Consider the following 21,854-nt stretch of genomic DNA (forward strand, 5'->3'; position numbering starts at 1 on the left):
TCTTACCTTTGTGTGTTCCGTATGCTACAGTTGCAGCCACCTACGCCTCCCATTTTAAAACCTCTCTTTCGCTCTCTCTCTCTCTCTTTCTATCCCTCTCTCGCAGTGCGGCAAAGGGGCGGAGAACTTCGACAAGTTCTTCACGCGCACCCAGCCCCAGCTCACGCCTCCCGACCAGCTGGTCATCGCCAACATCGACCAAGCCGACTTCTCAGGCTTCTCCTTCATCAACCCCCAGTTCGTGCACCCCTCCCTGGTCGCCCTGCACACTGTATGAGGAGGAGGGGGGGGGGGGGGGGGGCACGGGCCCCCTTCCTACCTCTGCTACCTACCTAGCACTAACCCTCCACCAACTGCAGCCTCTTCAAGCCAAACTCCCAATCACCAAAACTGGTCCAACTCTACAACAACAACACAGACCCTGATATCGACCGCCATTTTGAGTTCCTCTATCAATGTATTAAAGATGTGTCCTCTAGGAACTGGACTTGGGGCTCTGAGTGAGAGGAGTTGGTGAGTGGAAGTGCTGTGTGTTAATGGTGAGGGGGAGGGTGAAGGTTTGAGGAAGGAGGTCTATGTAGGGTTGATGTACTTTCCCACCCACCCGTTGTGTTTGTATTCGAATGGGCAATTATTTGAAATCAACTCCTATTGAAATGAATCATGATAGATATTGAAATGAATCTTGATAGATATTGAAATGAATCTTGATAGATATTGAGATGACTGACCTGTTGTTTTGAATGTGTGGGACAAAACCCATGAAACTATGCCAGTTTTTTTTCTGATTCTAGAGCGAAGGGTTAACTTCTTGTTAAACCCTGTACTGGCGATACTAGTCTTCATTGAAACCCAAGGCAACTACAAACACAATCTCTTGTTTTGAGCTATTGGGTCAGAGCCAAATATGTGGTCAGTACAGGGAGACTATGTTTACAGTTTTACCTTGTCTTGGTAAGATTTTATTTCAATATGCGTCATTACAGGTGCCCCTATGTTCCAATGTATATCAAATAATACACACCCAGTACGAATATCATGACACACTAACAATAACACGCACATACAGATGTAGGATCTTAATTTGATCACCCTATTGCAGGAAAACTTTCCTGCATTGCAAACTAAAATGTGCAATGTGTTTGAGATTTAAAAAGGCTTCTGAAGTTTGTAATTTTCCCATACGAAAAATGTATCAACCCCTAAAAAGAAAAAAGGCCAATAATTATAATACGCATAATAACTCACATTTCCTGAAGCCGCAAGGATTATTTTCCTGCTGTAGCAAACTGGCTCAAATTAAGATCATACATCTGTACACACACCATTACATTTACAGGTTGTATGGTTATCTTGTCATTAGGTTTACAACTGTGAGTGGACAGTGAGACGGAACGCAGTAGAAGTTGTGGTTAGATGAAGTAGGCAGTGCAACAGTCCCATCTTCTTTAAACACCTACACAAGAATCACAGGGCAACAGAAGTATAAAGGTGGTCTATCCAAAACCAAATCGTGATACAGTAACACTACTTTGTGACAACCTTCTGCCCACTTATCAAAAAGGCCCTCGATGGCTATGATTCTCTTTGACCTGAAGAAGTCCTTCAAAGTGAACTTCCTGCGGGAAATTTCTTGAGGATTTAGGAAGTAAATGACCTAAAACTCCGTTTTTTTTGCTTGAGAGGTAGCGACTGAATTAAATTGATGTCGAGTTATTGTTTGCTTACTCTATGAACCGTGCAATATTATATTGCATGCTTATACCCTTATACATGAATATAACACCATTCTAACACTGACTAGAGTATCACGTTATTAAAATGTTTAGTTCCCTTTTCTGCTTTTATGTGATGTCCTGCATCCCCCCCCAATTAGTTCTAATTAATATTTTAATGTAACACATACCAGTGTATTAACTCTTTTGTAAATATTAATGAGCTATTTAAAAAAAAAAAAGTATAGTATCCCGCAGATTTTATACCAACAACTGAATGTGATTTTATTACGTTAGATAGGTTAACATATGTCTATGTAAAAAATAAAGTATCCCCCGAAATATCAACTTTGTAACAATTAGGTGACAAAGTCTTTAATAGAGTCGGTCGGGATCCGCAAACCGAGAGGAACATCTGGAGGACATTTGCAGATATTATCAAAGGTTTTCCGATTGTCTCTCGTCTCCATCGCACATATCCGATGTCCTTGAATGCGATCGCTGAGTGAGTTGACTGAATGTGTGCCTGGCTCTTGTATCTGCATGTTGTTGGTAAGGATTAAAAAAATAACATATTGATATAAATGCTGCATGATATTCAGTACCAGTAACCAGGCCCCTGGTTGGACAGCAAGGAGTCTCCGCCCAAACACAGATCCAAGATCAGCTGAACCTACCCTAATCCTAGCCATTCACAATTAGGAGACTATGGGCAAATCTGACTCCAGATATGCTGTTAGGGGAACTCCTAAACACGTCTCTGTACTAGACCAGCGGGACAACTTGCTCTCTAGTGTCTCAATGAAGGGGTTTTGTTTCTTCTTATCGTTAGTGTTGTTTGTTCGTATAAAAAGAAAATACAATTTACATTATTTTTATTGTCGTCGTCTTTTTGTTTGGTTATAGATTCTGCTCAAGTAATTCAGGAATGTTTTGCAGAATAATCACCATAGCAATGAATATCTTAACATCTAACTGTTGCTAGATTTATACAATTCCCTCGACTTTTGCTCCTGTAAACCTTTTCCTAACCTCGTAACTGTGCCAAACCTGAAACAGCCAGAACCCGACAATAGCAGCGTTGCACTAGCTGTAGTCATACCAATGACCCGTCATTACCGAAGTCTTGTCAATACCGAAGTCTGGTCAATACCGATGTGTTGTCTATACACACCGTTTTTTCAATACCGATGTGTTGTCTATACAGATGTCTCTTCCTGGTAGACTCTTAGTGGTTAGTCCAAGAGAGCGTGCCAACGCCACATTTCACAACGTCTTGCCGACCCATGTGCTTCTCGCTAAAAATATGTAGCTAAGGGATTGCTAATTCAAATAATGTCGACATGGTTCTGATGCCAGTCAATCCGGCAGTCGTTTCTTGTAGGTTTTTTTTATGTCACGTTAGTAGCCTACACCTCTGTTGGAGTTTATCTTTATACTTTATAGCCGGACAGCAGTATGACCCTTCTGCAATACCATGCCTGCTTACACCTTACCTTACCTCCCTGTGCCTATCAGTCAGAGTGTGTGTGTTTACATGTGTGTGTGAGAGAGAGAGGAGGAAGGAAGGAAACCATAAATGAGTGGTTGATGAGTGAATAAATGAGTGAGTGTGTGGATGAGTGAATAATTGATCAGTGAACAACCCTGTTCCTCATCCTATTGGCCTGTTAAACCCCCTGTCTGGGTAGCTCATCTCCTCTGTCCATCCTTCCATGCCTCCCCCCTTTCTCAGTGCCTGGGCAATCGATCCATTCTCTTATTGACAAAGCCCTCATCCCTTCTCCTTCAAGATCCAATCAGTTCATGAATGCAGTTTTGTCCGAGAAACTCACCTCTACAGGCTGACACCAACCTGCCCTCTTTGCCCCTTCCCATCCTCCTAAAACTCACTGGGGAAAGAATTGGCCAAATGTGTTCTTTTTCACCTTCGTTTACATCCTGCTTTATATTTTCCTTTGCCTTAGCTCCTACGTTGTGCATCCCAAATGGCACCCTACTCCCTATATATTGCACTACTTTTGACCATAGGCCCTGGTCAAAAGTAGTGCGCTATATAGGGAATAGGGTGCCATTTGAGAAACAGACAGACTCTAACCTCTCCCCCATTTTCTGTTGATTCATGTCCAAACCAAGCGCTTCTTCTGTCCATGTACATAATGATTTAGATATCTACATAGACTTGTAAAAGAAAGAATATATTGTATTTTGCAAATGGCTTATGTCTGTTCTCCCCAAAACCCTTTGAAAGCGAGTCTGAGCTACTTACCTTGTAATCAACAGTGTCATTTGTACCTACTGTATGATAATGCAAATAAAAAATCTAAATAATGGCTATTCGGAAGCTGTTGTCTTTTTTACTTAAACTTGTCCTCAACTCATCAAAATCCACCATTATAAAAGGTTCATTCCTGGCTGTGACGTTACTCTATTTAAAGATACTGGGTAACACTTTACGGTCCATAATAAACCATTTAGAAGGCATTTACAAAAAGTTTGCTCGCCATGTATTAATCAGTACTCCCACTTCGAAATTACACCGGTCACTCCAAGCATTTCGAACGGATTTCTGAAGTACAAATGGCGCTCACTTTAAATTGCAAAAAGACTACTAAGGATTCCTAAATGGTGAACACACAATTTATAAATGCCTCATAAATTGTTTATTACAGACTCGTAAAATAATGTGACATTGCTGTCAACTCACATTCATCAAGTGTTCTGATTGCACTCAAAATGGGGATTGTTTTTTCTAGTCTTATTTTAAGAGATGCATCTCCTGCAGAGCCCCCATATCGCTGTCACAGTTTCCTCTGCTGCTGCTGACGTGGACAGGAAGACTGCAGTTGATGAAACCATTGGGAAATTTGATATGAGCAAATAAAGTATGAAAAGGCACAGAAATGGGTGTTTTTAGTTGTGAGGAGGAGAAGTCAGATGACCTTACCTGGTTCTTTGATTGTCGACCCATCTCCAGTAACAGCAAGAGGACCGACTGTAACCAGGAAACAACTTTCACTGACGGTTGGTACCGTTTTAAATGTTATATGGACACAAAGTCACAATAGCATTTCTTATAAATGTCTGGTAAAAATTAAGCTTTCTGATTTATGATCCCTTACGGCACAGGTGTCAAACTCATTCCACGGGGGGCCGAGTGTCTGCGGGTTTTCGCTCCTCGCTTATACTTGATTGATGAATTAACATCACTAATTAGTTAGGAACTCCCCACACCTGGTTGTCTAGGGCTTTATTGAAAGGAAAAACCAAAAACCTGCAGACACTAGGCCCTCCGTGGAATGAGTTTGACACCCCTGCCTTACGGGAATGAACACGTGCAATTAAGATGTATGGCAGAAGCATTACAGTACGTCCACAATCTCGTGAAGCTTCAGTAACAGACGTCCAAGTTTTTTTTTTTTTTTTTTTTTATTTCACCTTTATTTAACCAGGTAGGCTAGTTGAGAACAAGTTCTCATTTGCAACTGCGACCTGGCCAAGATAAAGCATAGCAGTGTGAACAGACAACAACACAGAGTTACACATGGAGTAAACAATAAACAAGTCAATAACATGGTAGGAAAAAGAGGATCTATATACAATGTGTGCAAAAGGCATGAGGTATGCAATAAATCGAATAATTACAATTTAGCAGATTAACACTGGAGTGATAAATCATCAGATGATCATGTGCAAGAAGAGATACTGGTGTGCAAAAGAGCAGAAAAGTAAATAAATAAAAGCAGTATGGGGGTGAGGTAGGTAAATTGGGTGGGTAGTTTACAGATGGACTATGTACAGCTGCAGCGATCGGTTAGCTGCTCGGATAGCAGATTTTAAAAGTTGAGGGAGATAAAAGTCTCCAACTTCAGAGATTTTTGAAAGTGTCTCTTGCCGTTGGAAAAAGCGTGATGAACCTTAACCAAGCTTAACCAACTTACCATCACATGTGAGGACCAGGGGTGAGTGCATATGGACATTCAAGTTTAACAAGCGAAGCGCTCAGAAGAAGCATGAAAATGAGGTGCTGAATTTTTCATTGTGGACACTGCAGCACAATCCAAAGTATTTTTGTCAGCCGCTGGCTTTCTCCTTTGCAAGCTGGCTGGCCCTGCACCTTTAGCAACCACGTCAGACAAACAGAATACAGGAACTATACTAAGCTGTGGTGGGTAGGTAGGTATGTAATGACATTGCTCACTGTAATGTTTGTGTACTTAATACTTATAATTTCATATCTGCGTTTGTGTGCATGCATTTGTGGAAGAGCTTGCGATAAGCATATTCTTGTACTGTGTACGCTACACTATATCCTGTGCATCATGGCAAATCAACTTTGATGTGGCACGGACAGACATAGACAGACATGTGAGTACTGTACACCAAACCTTATGCAGATGTGTGAGTAGGTTGATTATCAGCTCCATTGCTGGGTAGACTGAAGGACAGGCTGGTGTTGATGGAGTGCATTCGGAAAGTATTCAGACCCCTTGACTTTTTCCAAATGTTGTTACATTACAGACTTATTCTAAAATGGATTCCTCATCAAGCTACACACAATACCCCATAATGACAAAGCAAAACGTTTTTTTATAAATGTTTGCAAATTTATCCTCCCAAAAAACTGATATCACGTTTACATAAGTATTCAGACACTTTAGTCTCCACAGCATGATGCTGCTACCACCATGCTTCACCAAAGGGATGGTGCCAGGTTTCCCCCAGATGTGACGCTTGGCATTCAGGCCAAATAGTTCAATCTTGGTATCATCAGACCAGATAATCTTGAGTCCTTTAAGTGCCTTTTGGCAAACTTCAATAGGGCTGTCATGTGCCTTTTACTGAGGAGTGGCTTTCATCTGGCCACTCTACCATAAAGTCCTGATTGGTGGTCCCTCTGACAGAGATGGTTGTCCTTCTGGGAGGTTCTCCCATCTCCACGGTGGTTCCAAGCATCTTCCAATTAAGAATGATGGAGGCCACTGTGTTCTTGGGCACCTTCAATGCTGCAAAAAAATGTTGGTACCCTTCCCCAGATCTGTGCTTCCACACAATCCTGTCTCAGAGCTCTATGGACAATTCCTTTGACCTCATGGCTTGGTTTTTGCTCTGACATGCACTGCCAACTGTGGGACCTTATATAGACAGGTATGTGCTTTTCCAAATCATGTCCAATCATTTGAATTTACCACAGGTGGACTCCAATCAAGTTGTAGAAACATCTCAAGGATGATCAATGGAAACAGGATGCACCTGAGCTCTTAGCTTTTAGAATAAGGCTGTAATGTAAAATGTGGAAAAAGGGAAGGGGTCTGAATACTTTCTGAATGCACTGCACTATACAACACAAGGCTTTACAATGACTTCACCTGAATGAGCAAAAAGCCCACTGATAGTCCTATGGAAACATACAGCTCTCTGTCTCTCGTTCTCCCTCTCCCTCAAGAGGCCAGAGGCTGTTACACAGAAATTGTACAAACATACATCAAGCTCTTCAATGTTTATTAGTTTCAACATAAAAAGCAACACCCAGCCATGACATCTTGGCACTCTGTTGTGGGTGGGGGGGCAGGAGAGGAGCTGCCATTAGATAAGTTGAATCTCTCTCTCCCCCCTCACACTCTCTCTCTCATTCTCACTCTACATCTTAACAGCAATTAACTCTCTTCAATAAGAGAGTCTTTGCTGTCAGTCTGGTATAATTGAATTACTAGAAGGCTCGTGATGAAGAGCCATGGGATCCCTCGCTGCCTTATTAAGCCGTCATGGCCCCGTCCCAAATGGCACCCTATTCAGTACACTACTTTTGACAAGGGCTCGTAGGGCTCTAGTCAAAAGTAGTCCACTATGTAGGGAAAAGAGTACCATTTGGAACGCAACCAATATCATTGTGTCAACGGCTTCCCTGAATCTGAATCTAATGAACTGTCTGCTTTGCTCTACCAGTAACCATTAGGGATGTCTGCTCAACGTCTGAGCTGCTATAGCCTGTGGCTCTTAAAGTCTGGTCATTGCTCTAGTGGGAGTATTGGAAGCTCTGTGAAAACAATGGTAATGTATGTTCAGGGAACTTGTTCTCTCTCTCAAATCCAAATCCATTTATTGGCATGAGAAACAAACCATCAGTGTATTCCATATACTTCACATTGTAATGAAATAATAAAGTACAATAGTAAAAACGAAATAATAGACATAACACTAGAATGATAACAGTGGATAGTAAAAGAAAGTATCATCAATAATAGGTTAAACATGAAAAATAACAAGCAACTATTATTACTACTAAAATGAATGCTGCCACTGTTATTTACACTCATACCACAACTATCCCTACTATTACCAATAGAATCATTTCTACCAATAATCTCTCTCTCTCTCTCTCTCTCTCTCTCTCTGTCTCTGTCTCTGTCTCTGTCTCTGTCTCTGTCTCTGTCTCACTCACACACACAGTGTTACCAGAGTGTAGTGACAACCACTCCTCTTCCCCAGAGTGTGTAATCTCATTTAGTGAGCCACTGGTTTGAGAACCAGCCCCAAAACATTTCTAATTCTCTATTTATCCAATTATGAACACACCAGCCTTGACCTTCTCTCCCCTTCACACTCGCAGGGTGCATCCCAAACAGCACCCTATTCCCTATATAGTCCACTACTTTTGACCAGGGCCCTAGTGCACTATATAGGGAATAGGGTGACGCTGGGTGCTTCATATTTAATGTTCAGATATGATGGGGATGAATCATAGTGGTTCCGTAATGTCCATAATGGGGGGTTAATGGGAGCAGTGGGTTTGAAAGGTTGCTGGTGCTGAGTTATAGAATTAGAATTCCATCAAATTCTATTTATATGGTTGTTGATAACACGGCAATTTGTTACTTCAAAAACGTTAATAGAGGTCTCTATAATCCATTAGGACACATTTTTTTATCTGCGACATTTTATAGCAGCCTGTGGGGCAAATTGTGTCGCTGTCCATGGTGCTGAAATGTTGCCGAAGCTCGGAGGAACATGGATGGACCAGGGGGATAACATGTCGCAGCTTCACTGATGCCAGAACAAACATACAATTGAGGCCTAACAAATTGTGCCAGGGAAAGTAATTCTCCCTTGGGTGGAGAGGGAAAATGCAACGGGGCGATATAATAGCTGAGATGTAACCACGGATGTAGATGTGGACAATCAACGTTTTCCAGCCAGCTTTTAATTATGCATACTACACTGATAGGCCATATGCTCGTAAATAATTGGATAAATGACCATATGTCTCTTCTTTTTCCTCTTTCAGTGCTAAATTTAGTTGTAATGCTTTGTACATTTTATGCACACATAAATACCCTATCATAATCAGCCAACATTTTCAATAATGATAAATAAATAAAACGTTGGGTGTCGTTGGCTACCCACCCAAAACCCCAAAAATATCATATTATCCATATATATATATATTTAAATTCAATGGGTTATGATGCTGAAGTCACCCACAGGATTATGTGTCTTGAATGTCACATGATGGAAGCTTCGCGGTGGGTTTGGTGCTTGATTGAACAGCTGTGTCGCATTCAACTCACTCGAATCCAGAATGACTTGACGTTAAGGAAGAGAAGTCCATGGATGCCAATCTCGGGGCCGTTGTTTTATCCGAAGGAGAGACGTTATTTGTGGGCTGCATTTCGCAAAAGCTAACTTTGTTTTTGTTTAATCAGTGAAGCTTCATAGGCTATCCATATCCCCAAAGGCTGCCGCTGCCCAACTGCTGGCGCCAGGCTGAGGTGGAGCGCGCACGAGTATTGTCCTGTTGCGGGGCATTCAGCGCGCCGCACATCCACTGCACACTGCTTCTCCGCGAGTCAACAGTAGACAAGTGTAGAGCAACGCGAGAGGAACAGTATTGTAAGAAAACGAGCGCTTTCCTCGACGAGACTTCTTTGTGAAGGTAAACAATGTTTATTTAAATGATTTCCTTGACTTTGAAGTGTCTCGGCAGGCTATCCGAAATGTGTTCAAACAGTGCTCTTTAGTTTGTTCGTCTCCACGTGATAGACTATTGTTTTCTTCACTCACTGCTTTGTAAAAAATAACTTACTTTTAGAAGCTTAAGCTTATTCCTGGGATGTAGGCTCTAGAAGAAAAGAAAACATTTAACTGTAAATGTCGAATAATGATACAATAAACACTGTATTATCCTTTGTATAAATATTCAAATCCATTTAGTCAGCTATTGAGTTTAATCGGAAGGAGATACCTGTATTATGTGAAGGGAAAACCTTCATTTTCACACTTCCAACTTTTTACCATGTCGATGTGAATACGAACAGGTAGTTTTTACGACTGTGTGGGCACGATATTTTCAGCATGAACTGATATGTGTAAGCATTGGTTTAGATTTTTCAAAGATATGTCTGGAATTGACGTTGTTGGCGGGCTACTATAGATGTAATTGCAAGCCCTTGCTTTTAAAACCGAAGCGATATTGAACGCATCCCACTTTTGTCATTTAACTTAGGTTTAGTGCATTACTGAAGAGCGAGACCAGGCAGTCGTGGGTGGAAAGTGGATTCAGTATCGATTTTGTTTGGTGGTTTGAGTTATCTGTGATGCGTTTGATAGCATATTTCACTATCACTATGATCAAACTCCAAAACCTGAAACGATCGAAAACTTTCTCAATTTACCTTACTGATTTGTAATAGGATACATGCACTTTTTTCCAGTTCAGGACCAAGGACAGCGATTCGAGGTATTCAAGCGCCAATACAGTACAGAGACCACTTCATCTTATGATAAACGTAGCCCTTGGACATTGTAATGGTTTACTTTAGATACTCCTTTGTGTGTCCGTTTACGATTCAGTCTTTGCGCCTTTAGATTCAATTATTATTATTATCGTCCATTATAAATGTGTAAAGTCTATTTTGTATCATGATCAAATGTAAAATGCAATATCCCTCTGCACTAGAAAAAGTTGTAGACAAACTTGGCTGAAAGCCAGTCATTGTGTGCCGGGCCAATATTGGTAATAGCTGGGTTATGAGAGGGACTGAATGGCCAATTTCCCACACAGCTCAACAGACTATAAGAAAGCTCAGAAGTAATAGTTGGCGGAAACTTTGAACCAAAGCATTTCTATAGGCCTGCAGTATATGTGACGTATGCAGTCATTAAACCCGGCCTACCTTCCTCCTGCTAAAGTAGCTGTTGAGTTCTCTGCTCCCCTTGTCTGACAGTCTTCCGAAGTGCAGCGCCTCATAGCTAATACATATTTAATAATAAAATCCTGTATTTACATTTTTTGGGGGGGGGCTGGTAATGACTAAGAAATGTTTCATCTTAGCTGTGGAGGCACTTAAATGAGTGTGCTGGATGGCTCGCACTTTAGAATAGAATTTACATTAAGAATAATATGTTAGTCCCTGTAGGCACATGCAACTGGATTGAGTGCTCATGCTAAATTAAATGTGCAAATGTTCTACTAATGCATGCGTATACACGCTGACTAATTAGTCTATCTGTCATAAGGGGCGAACATGAAATCCATACGCATGTTACTCACATTGTAAATATGATATGATTAGGCCCGATCTAAGAATTTGTCAGCAAAAGGGCGATATCACATTTTTCCTCTTCTGAAGAGTCACCATGGAATAGAGTCACCTAAACAAATGAGTTGCAGGCAGCCTCAGCCCTCGGAGTACTTTGTAAACACACGACTAGTGGCCTCAGTCGTGTAGGGTTAACTAGCTTAGGGATGGTTAGACAGGGTTCACATTAACCCAACCCTTTCCAGAGCATATAGGGGTGAGTTGGACAGCACATGGTAATGGTATGTGTGCTTTAGTGGCATGGGCACACGATCATGGAATTGTCCCAATCAGTATTGTCCGCGGAAAGTCTGATAGGTTCGATTGGGCTGCGTGTCGTTCATGTAGACAATCAACAAAAACAAGGATCAGAATGAGAAATTGGGGGATTTTGTCTTGTGCTTTAATTGCAGTTGATTAATAATTATAATCCTGCTCAATCCTGTAACACTTGTGACAAAGGCGTTCCTTGTATGCCGGGCTTTCCCTTCGCATCCCCAGGTCATTCCATGATAGTTGTCATAATCAAAGACTAACTAACTGTATCGTTTTGAATACAACTGAATACAATAAAAACCGACTTTTAAAATTGCTGTTGAAAAGTCATAATGAAGTAAGAGAGAAATGAGTTATCTGCCAAGCCTATACGTGCCTGTAGTCTGTAGCCTTGGAGACTGGCAGTCATGAACACGGACCAATGTTCTGGCTGCTACCACAGGCTAGTTCACAGCCGATGTACACTGACACTGCGTCAGCATCTGCTTGACAGGGAGCTAATACCTCTCCCTCTCTCTCTCTCTCTCTCTCTCTTTTTCTGGTGGAGGTCCCATATCACAGAGCCTGCCTCTTCTTGTACAGTCTGTCCTCCTGTCTGTCCTCTTTACACCATTACACTGTCTCAGCCAGCCTGCCTATGCCCCTGTCTGTCTGTTTGTCTGTCTGTCTGTCTCTCCCCTATGGCACTGTCATAACAACACGCCCGATTCGTGACTCTTACATGTAAGTGCTGTTTCTTCCGGCTGGCTCATTAGCCTATTCAGTCTTCCTTAATGTGGGAACCTTAGTATTGTGACGCACTCAAAAGAGACATGGCCAAGTTAAGTACTAAAGAGAGAGTAGTACTTGGTCTCATGACAAAGCCAGAGAATGTGCCATTTCTCCGGGTGACTGGCTGTGTTGCGCCATTTGCCCCTCAAAACGCGTGCACTGCCATGACGTATGCCTCTATGTTATGATGAACTGTGGGAGAGTTCCTCGTAGCATACAGCTGAGGTACGAAGAGACTCATGTATGCGTCTTCATTTAAGTGAAAATACATTTGATCAGATCCAATATAGCTTTCTGTCATAATCAACAGTGGAGTGTCATCTGAAATATTTTATTTGAGAAAATAATCACCAGAGTTCCTCTTATTTTATTTTTTGATCAGTTGATTGACAGGCTGCTGACGGTCTGGCCTTGTTTGAAGAGGCGTTGACACTTTATTTGGATAGTCCATCTGTAGATGCTCTACAGACTATCAGTAGCATTTCAACTAACTATCTACCATCTCTAACCCTAACCCTTATCTTTACCCTAAATTTGACCCTTACCCAAACCTTAACCCTAACCCTTATTCTAAACTTAAACCTAACCCTTACTGTCACCTTAGCCAGCAGTTGCTTATCAACAGATAGTTCGTTGATAGTGTGACCATCTGTAGAGCGTTTACAGATGGAAAATCGGGACTATACGAATAAGTTGTGACCGAAGAGGCGAGCACAGCCAAGAAACACTGGCTGAGATCTGTCAGGGAGATGCCTTTGGAGCAGCATAAAAGGCTTGGAGCGAGGCAAGCACTGCTCAAACCTACTAACATGTTCTGACATGAACTGTCCCCAGGCACTCAGTCAGAGGCAGTCCGTTGTTGCCTCTGAACCCTAAAGACTCTAGGCTGCTAAGATGCCCTCTGCAGAGTCTCCAGAGGTTTAACTGTTGGCTTGAGTTTGTGTTAAAAATTAAGCCCTAATTTATTTGGTGGAAATTGAAATGGTTAGATGGAGGGCCATTGGAATGTTGTTTTGGGAGCGCAGAGGTGAAATAACATGACCTGGGGAAGAGTACCGGGAGTCTTTGTAGGCCGGGAAGACTGTTTGACGTATGAGTATGGCTGAGTTAGCACAGCCCTGTAGTGCCTATGCTACTGTATGCTAGTGCTATATACCGGGGCTATGGAGGGTGATGATTGTGGCTCGCTAGCTGCTAGATTCCACCATGGCCCCATGTCGTGTCCGCCATGTCGAGCCACTGTCCCCAGGGCCCTATAGTCCTCTGATGCTGTCCACCCCACTGACCGCCCGCTCGCATCAGTGGAACACACAGGCCACGTTACTCTGGAGACGGTGCGTAGCGACATCTGGCCGTCATGGAAACTGGGTCAGTGGCTTTCCCGAAAGGAGTGTACAGACGAATCCTTGACAGTGACAGAGAAATAATGTTTTAAAAAAAAAACATTTTAGTTAACATGCATTTCTGTTCTGCTACTGACAAATGTTTGAGTAACTCCAGCCGTTATTGTGTTGGATTATAACCAGGGCCTAGCGTGACAATCACGTTCGGAGGTAGGGACCAAGTCGGTTGGGTAATCGAAGCCCAACTGGCTGTCTATACTGTTGAATTTGCATGAGCTACTATGTTCGGAATGCTTGGTATTAAAATGAGCAGGTATAGCCTATTAGCAACGTCTACAAACATAGTGTCGATGACGTCTAAATTGAGAGAATTCTCTACAAATCCCAATATGACACTAGATCATGACAAGGACGGTGTCACGCCCTGACCATAGAGAGCCTGTTATTCTCTATGTTGGTTAGGTCGGGGTGTGACTAGGGTGGGTCATCTAGGTAACTATATATCTATGTTGGCCTGGTATGATTCCCAATCAGAGGCAGCTGTTTATCGTTATCTCTGATTGGGGATCATATTTAGGCAGCCATTTCCCCTTTGTGCTTTGTGGGATCTTGTCTAAGTATAGTTGCCTATGAGCACTACTCTGTGCTTCACGTTTAGTTTTGTTCGCTTTATTGTTTTTGTTATTTGAGTTTTTCTCTTCCTAATAAAAAGGATGGAAACATACCACGCTGCATTTTGGGCCACTCCTTGTGACGATCGTGACAGACGGTTCCTCCAAGCAAGCAATGGATAATGCCTTAGCCTAAACATATCAAAAGACTAAACATATACATTCCATATGTGATCCTGACCAGTGACCACCATGAACCCTTTTTCCATGAGGCTGTGAGAGTTCTGGGAACAGAGTTCTGTTTCATGGCAGGTTGCGTTTTTTCCCCCATCATTGACTTTCCGACGGTTGTGTTAAAAAACGGTACTTGGTTTTTGGGTTGAATGGAGGCTGATGAGGCTGGGTGCATGCTAATTGAATGGACAGAGAGAGTACTGACTGACCTAGTTTCCTTAGTGATGATGCAGTGGGTTCCATTCCACTGGAGACAGTTAGATACATGTGCACATCTGCCTAAAAGGCGCTGCATGGTCAATCTGACATCTGCTGTTGCCGTCCACCATTTACTGCGATGCGGCCTCCGCAGGAGTCAGAGCAGATATACTTTTTGCGTTTCGCCGTCAACCAATCGTGTCAATGTGGAGCTATACGGAGCCGTCTGCATTGTTACAAAGTTTGAGAGGTGCACGGCGATGCAGTACGGAGCTTGATTTGGCCTCTGCTTTCCCCCGGAGGCTACGCAATAGCGTCACACCCTCCATACAAAGCCTCCGACCACATTTTCGGATCAAGCATAAATTGGCTTTTAAGTCGCTGTTAAAATGAACTCCGCCCTCGAGTGGTGAGTGGTGGGAAACACACCACAGAACAGACCTGGGTTATGTTCATAAAGCACCAACCGGAGAAAAACGGAACTGGGACTTGTTTAATAAGAAACAATCCTTTTAGTTGTCTGTTGCTTGCCTTTATGAACAGAACCCAGAGTAGGTGCACGGTCAAAATGGCTTCAGGCGCTATCAAATAAGACTGTTAGGTTTCTATAGTAATAGAAAATGCTAGACACTAGACAGGAAGTACGGTTCACTAGATTGTCGATGTTGGGTGTTCATCCACGTATTGGATTCCCGTCACAGGAAGGATGTGTCCATCTTCTTCAAAGGTAGTTTGTTGTAATGCAAAGAGGGACTGGGGCTTTTTGCATCTCCCTGCTTAGGCCCTGGAAGCTTTGAACATCTAATGAGACACATTGGTCAATAGATCGTTTTTCTCGGATCAGTCTCCGTTCATAATCCCATACGGGCTGGAACAATGTGTGGACTGAATTAGTATTCATTGTCGATTGATTGGGGCCTGTTGATCTCTTTGTGTGTGTTTGTGTGTGAATGGACATGATGGAGAATTTCAATGGTAATTGGCTGTGGGTATCCTTTGATCTAATCCGAAAAGTGTGTGTGTGTGTGTGTACAGTATGTGTGTGCGTGTGTGTGCAGATGCTAGCATGTGTGTGTTATGTGCATTTGTCGATGAGTTTCTTGGAAACCAATGACTCACACATTGAACTGGCAAGTTGGACATCATCACAATTCCCTGTACTCCGCACTATACCATGGCATTAGGCCTTTGCCAAGACTGTGCTTAAAGTGGCGAGGATTGGACACAATGACACTCTCCAACTATTCTATATTTGAAATTATTAACTGGGTGGTTCGAGCCCTGAATGCTGATTGGCTGAAAGCTGTGGTATATCAGACCGTATACCATGGGTATGACAAAACATGATGTCACGATCGTCTTTGGGTGAGAGAGAGGACCAAGGCGCAGCGTGTGGAAAATACATCTTCTCTTTATCTAGAAGAAGAAAAAACGAAACAAAACAACAAAATGACGAACGTGAAGCTATAAACGACTAAGTGCAAACATGCAACATAGACACAGACAATTACCCACAAACACCTAAAGCCTATGGCTGCCTTAAATATGGCTCCCAATCAGAGACAACAATAAACAGCTGTCTCTGATTGAGAACCAAATCAGGCAACCATAGACTTTCCTAAACACCTACACTGAACACAACCCCATACATACTAAAAAAAAACTTAAACAATACACACACCCTAAACTAGACAAAACACACAAAGACAACCCACCCCAACTCACACCCTGACCAACTAAATAAATAAAAGAAAAAAGGAACAATAGGTCAGGAACGTGACATAACCCCCCCCTTAAGGTGCGAACTCCGGGCGCACCAGCATAAAGTCTAGGGGAGGGTCTGGGTGGGCGTCTGTCCATGGTGGCGGCTCTGGCGCTGGTCGTGGTCCCCACCCCACCATAGTCACTACCCACTTTCGTAGCCAACTCCAAATGTCCACCCTCCAAATGAACCCCACTGGACTAAGGGGCAGCACCGGACTAAGGGGCAGCACCGGACTAAGGGGCAGCACCGGACTAAGGGGCAGCACCGGACTGAGGGACGGCACCTCCGGACTGAGGGACGGCACCTCCGGACTGAGGGACGGCACCTCCGGACTGAGGGACGGCACTTCCGGACTGAGGGACGGCAGCTCCGGACTGAGGGACGGCAGATCCGGACTGAGGGACGGCAGCTCCGGACTGAGGGACGGATCTGGCTGTTCATGGCTGGCTGACGGATCTGGCTGCTCATGGCTGGCTGACGGATCTGGCTGCTCATGGCTGGCTGACGGATCTGGCTGCTCATGGCTGGCTGACGGATCTGGCTGCTCATGGCTGGCTGACGGATCTGGCTGCTCATGGCTGGCTGACGGATCTGGCTGCTCATGGCTGGCTGACGGCTCTGGCTGATCCTGGCTGGCGGAAGGCTCTGGCTGATCCTGGCTGGCGGAAGGCTCTGGCTGATCCTGGCTGGCGGAAGGCTCTGGCTGATCCTGACTGGCGGAAGGCTCTGGCTGATCCTGGCTGGCGGAAGGCTCTGGCTGATCCTGTCTGGCGGAAGGCTCTGGCTGATCCTGTCTGGCGGAAGGCTCTGGCTGATCCTGTCTGGCGGAAGGCTCTGGTGGCTCCTGTCTGGCGGAAGGCTCTGGCGGCTCCTGTCTGGCGGAAGGCTCTGGCGGCTCCTGTCTGGCGGACGGCTCTGGCGGCTCCTGTCTGGCGGGCGGCTTTGCGGGCTCATGGCAGACGGGCGGCTTTGAGGGCTCAGTACAGACGGGCAGTTCATGCGGCGCTTGGCAGATGGACAGTTCAGATGCCGCTTGGCAGACGGGCAGTTCAGGCGCCGCTGGGCAGACGGGCAGTTCAGGCGCCGCTGGGCAGACGGGCAGTTCAGGCGCCGTTGGGCAGACGGGCAGTTCAGGCGCCGTTGGGCAGACGGGCAGTTCAGGCGCCGCTGGGCAGACGGCAGACTCTGGCCGGCTGAGACGCACTGTAGGCCTGGTACGTGGTGCCGGAACTGGAGGTACCAGGCTACGGACACGCACCATCAGGCTAGTGCAGGGAACAACAACAGGGCACACTGGACTCTCAAGGCGTACTATAGGCCTGGTGCGTGGTACCGGCACTGGTGGTACCGGGCTGAGGGCACGCACATCAGGGCGAGTACGGGGAGAAGGAACAGTGGATACTGGACCCTGGTGACGCACATTTGGCCTAGTGCGTGGTGCCGGCACTGGTGGTACCGGACTGGGGACACGCATCTCAGGGCTAGTGCGGGGAGCAGCAACAGGACGCACAGGACTCCGGGGACACACAGGAGGCTTGGTGCGTGGTGTAGGCACTGGTGGTAAAGGGCTGGAGACACGCACCATAGGGCTAGTGCGTGGAGGAGGAACAGGGCTCTGGAGACACACTGGAAGCCTGGCGCGTGGTGTAGGCACTGGTGGTACTGGGCTGAGGCGGGGAGGTGGCGCCGGAAATACCGGACCGTGCAGGCGTACTGGCTCCCTTGAGCACTGAGCCTGCCCAACCTTACCTGGTTGTATGCTCCCCGTCGCCTGACCAGTGCGGGGAGGTGGAATAACCCGCACCGGGCTATGTAGGCGAACCGGGGACACCATGCGTAAGGCTGGTGCCATGTAAGCTGGCCCAAGGAGACGCACTGGTGGCCAGATGCTTTGGGCCGGCTTCATGACATCCGGCTCAACGTTCAATCTAGCCCGGCCGATACGTGGAGCTGGAATGTACCGAACCGGGCTATGCACGCGTACAGGAGACACCATGCGCTCTACTGCGTAACACGGTGTCTGCCCGTACTCTCGCTCTCCACGGTAAGTACAGGGAGTAGGCGCAGGTCTCCTACCTGATTTCGCCACACTCCCTTTAAGGCCCCCCCCAATATATTTTTTGGGCTGACTCACAGGCTTCCAACCGCTTCGTCGTGCTGCCTCCATACGCCGGTATCCCTCCTCGCACTGCGCCAGAGAATCCCAGGCGGGCTCCGGCACTCGCCCTGGGTCGATCGCCCACCTGTCGATCTCCTCCCACGTAGTGTAGCCCAGATCCTGATCCCTTTGCCATAAATCCTGTGTGGGTTGCTCCTGTTGCCGCTTGACACGCCGCTTGATCCGATTCTGGTGAGTAATTCTGTCGCGATCGTCTTTGGGTGAGAGAGAGGACCAAGGCGCAGCGTGTGGAAAATACATCTTCTCTTTATTTAGAAGAAGAAAAAACGAAACAAAACAACAAAATGACGAACGTGAAGCTATAAACGACTAAGTGCAAACATGCAACATAGACACAGACAATTACCCACAAACACCTAAAGCCTATGGCTGCCTTAAATATGGCTCCCAATCAGAGACAACAATAAACAGCTGTCTCTGATTGAGAACCAAATCAGGCAACCATAGACTTTCCTAAACACCTACACTGAACACAACCCCCTACATACTAAAAAAAACTTAAACAATACACACACCCTAAACTAGACAAAACACACAAAGACAACCCACCCCAACTCACGCCCTGACCAACTAAATAAATAAAAGAAAAAAGGAACAATAGGTCAGGAACGTGACACATGATCTTTTTACTGCTCTAATTACTTTGCGCCGTGCCTAAGAACAGCCCTTATAAGTGGATCCATACAAATCTAGGAAACGTATTTAAAAAAACAGATGATTCCAAAAAACCACTAGCTACTGATGTTAAGCATTTCATCTTGCTATCCTTTGGGTAGGAGAAAGAGACTGCCTTAGGCAGAGAGCAGAGCAAATGGCTCCTCAAAAGGTTGCTACCACTAGGATAATGACATCTGAGGGAATTGGAAATAAGTTGTCAAAGGGGAGATTAATATTTCATGTTTTAGTTTTTTTTTCTCATTTTCATGTTGAGGTAGAGGATATTGTTCTGCCCTAACGGCAACAATTTCACCATGACACTTAGACGTCAACTAGATAGAAGTGGGAATGCAGTTTCATAGTCTAACTGCCTGGTATTTTCACTGCAGAAATGGTCTGTCTGGATGTTTCTCCTAGTCTTTTACCTGTATATGACCCCAAGCCCAAAGGTCAACAACACCCTGCACTGGTTGCTTTCTCCTGGTATAAGAGTTCATGAATATAACAACATAGAATATCTTTGCTAATAACTTCCTGTGGAAGTAGCTGTTTTGGACACGTTTCATAGAACAAGTTAACAGGCATTAATGTACACAGACAAATCTGTAAAAAAAAAAAAAAAAAAAAAGATTTCAAACATTTCTACTCTATTTCTTCTGAATTGCAGGTCCATATTGGTTCAAATCCTGAAGTCTTCCTCATCTTCCACCATCAGACAGTGACTATGTAGCAAAGCCAGACATGGCAAAGTTCTCCCTGCATCCACTTATCTCTGGTTCATTCCATGTCTTGGGCCATTTTCTCCCAATACAAACACTTGTCGAGCCACTCTGGTAACCAGTCTCCCCATCTGCGACAGCCAGCCCCGAAAAGCCTGCAAACACCACCGTCCAAATACAGTTGAAATAGAGAATCACACACTTTTCCCCTTTTCCCCAGCCACTTTAATATGGACAGACTATTTCTGACTGATCGCACAAGGACTAATGACGTCTGTACGTCTGAACGTCTGTTCGGTCATTATGTTTTGTATAATTTAGTATTCTGTCATTTGGAGCTCTGTCAGTATTGTGATTTAGTGTTCTGTCATTTTGTATTATCATTCAGTGTTCTGTCATTCAGTGTCCCATCATTTAGGCATAGCTTTTTGTCATCTATCATTTCAAATTCTATTATTTAGGAAACTGTAATTGTGTCTACACCAGGAAGTAGGCTTTCTATACATTGAAGCTCAAACTGCCTTGGTAGATCTCTATTTTTAGAGGTTTGGTAATGATGCCTTGTGGGTGTAATGAGCGCAATGGGATGCTAGCATCGAATGTTAACCGCCCTATGATAAAACACAGTAGCCTGTCAATGAATGGCCATGTGCGTCACACGCAAGCTAGCGCTTCACATGCTAGCGAAGCCACTGGTGTTGAAAGGCTGGTATTAATGTCTAAGTGGACGTGTGGGTCGAAGCTTTACTGAATGGGGACTGATTGGCTACCTGATAATGGCCCTCATTTGCTTTCCCTTCATTGCTTACACATGCTGGACCTTTGTGCTAAAAAGTCCAATTTGATTGACTGGTGAGTCTATGGCTGTGTCCCAATCACTTTATCACCTCATCTCCTTTCCTTCCTGATAGCTGACCAATGGAAATGGTCCACCTCTATGTGAGGTACATGGCCCAAATGTACTTTTGGTTTGAAGAGAAGGCCTATGGACCTTTTGCCTTCATCCACTTCTAATTAAATGTAACTGATTTTCTAATTGTCCAAATTATAAAGTGGTTCATTGGTAATGATAGAATAAGCCAGTGTCATTACACGCATAGCTGTACCATAGTGAGTCAACCGTAGTGGGAGAGATGACATGTTGCATCCACAGTCACAGAGGTCAGATGAGATATTTACGTCACCAAGTCATTACAGCTGTCGCACCAATGACTCTGACTCAGTCCTTTGAAACGATGAACATGCAAAAGCCCTTTAAATTAGATACCTTATTCTCATCTTATACGTTCGTACCCATATGTTATTGATATTGTGATACGAGGGGCCGTGAGGCCATGTCATCGATATCGTGATACGAGGGGTCGTGGCGCAAATGTTATCAACATCGTGATACAAGGGGTCGTGAGGCCACACGAAGACACCCAAGTCGATGCAAAGAGAGAAACAACAAAGCCTGATTGGATTGGTATTTCTCTCACACACACACTCCCACTCGAAAACAACCAGTGACAGTAAACAGGCAACTCATTATGTAAAAGGACTGCCTTTTCAGCACACATCCCCATGCATGCCCAGAAACCAGGCTTCCAGCTAGCGTGGGCAACAGCTACTGCAACCAAGTGATCAGTGCTGCTTATGACTGATGGAGCATCAACATCAATAAGCTGTTGCATATGTCACACCTCCATAGTGTAAGACTGCTGGACTTTTGCTTGACCGGCTCGTGCTGTGTTAATCCGATCGGTCTTGACCGGATCGTGCTGTGTTAATCCGATCGGTCTTGACCGGATCGTGCTGTGTTAATCCGA

The 21,854-nt window shown here is 44.5% G+C and overlaps 2 protein-coding genes across 3 annotated transcripts in view; both read left to right on the forward strand.

The window, feature by feature from the left end:
- The window catches only part of LOC129839135 (protein kinase C alpha type), a 239,135-nt gene extending 235,087 nt beyond the window's left edge, over positions 1 to 4,048 (forward strand). For both annotated transcript variants that reach the window (XM_055906412.1, XM_055906413.1), the window contains one exon: positions 107 to 4,048. In XM_055906412.1, the coding sequence (XP_055762387.1) occupies positions 107 to 277 (171 nt within the window). In that variant the 3' untranslated portion in view covers positions 278 to 4,048. The remainder of the gene's footprint in view (positions 1 to 106) is intronic.
- Positions 4,049 to 9,211: 5,163 nt separating this feature from the next.
- LOC129839483 (voltage-dependent calcium channel gamma-5 subunit-like) overlaps positions 9,212 to 21,854 on the forward strand; it is a 28,313-nt gene continuing 15,670 nt past the window's right edge. The window contains exon 1 of the mRNA XM_055906965.1: positions 9,212 to 9,648. The gene's annotated coding sequence lies outside the window, so the exon portion shown is untranslated. The remainder of the gene's footprint in view (positions 9,649 to 21,854) is intronic.

Source organism: Salvelinus fontinalis, chromosome 40, assembly GCF_029448725.1.
Source record: "Salvelinus fontinalis isolate EN_2023a chromosome 40, ASM2944872v1, whole genome shotgun sequence".
Lineage (NCBI taxonomy): Eukaryota > Metazoa > Chordata > Actinopteri > Salmoniformes > Salmonidae > Salvelinus > Salvelinus fontinalis.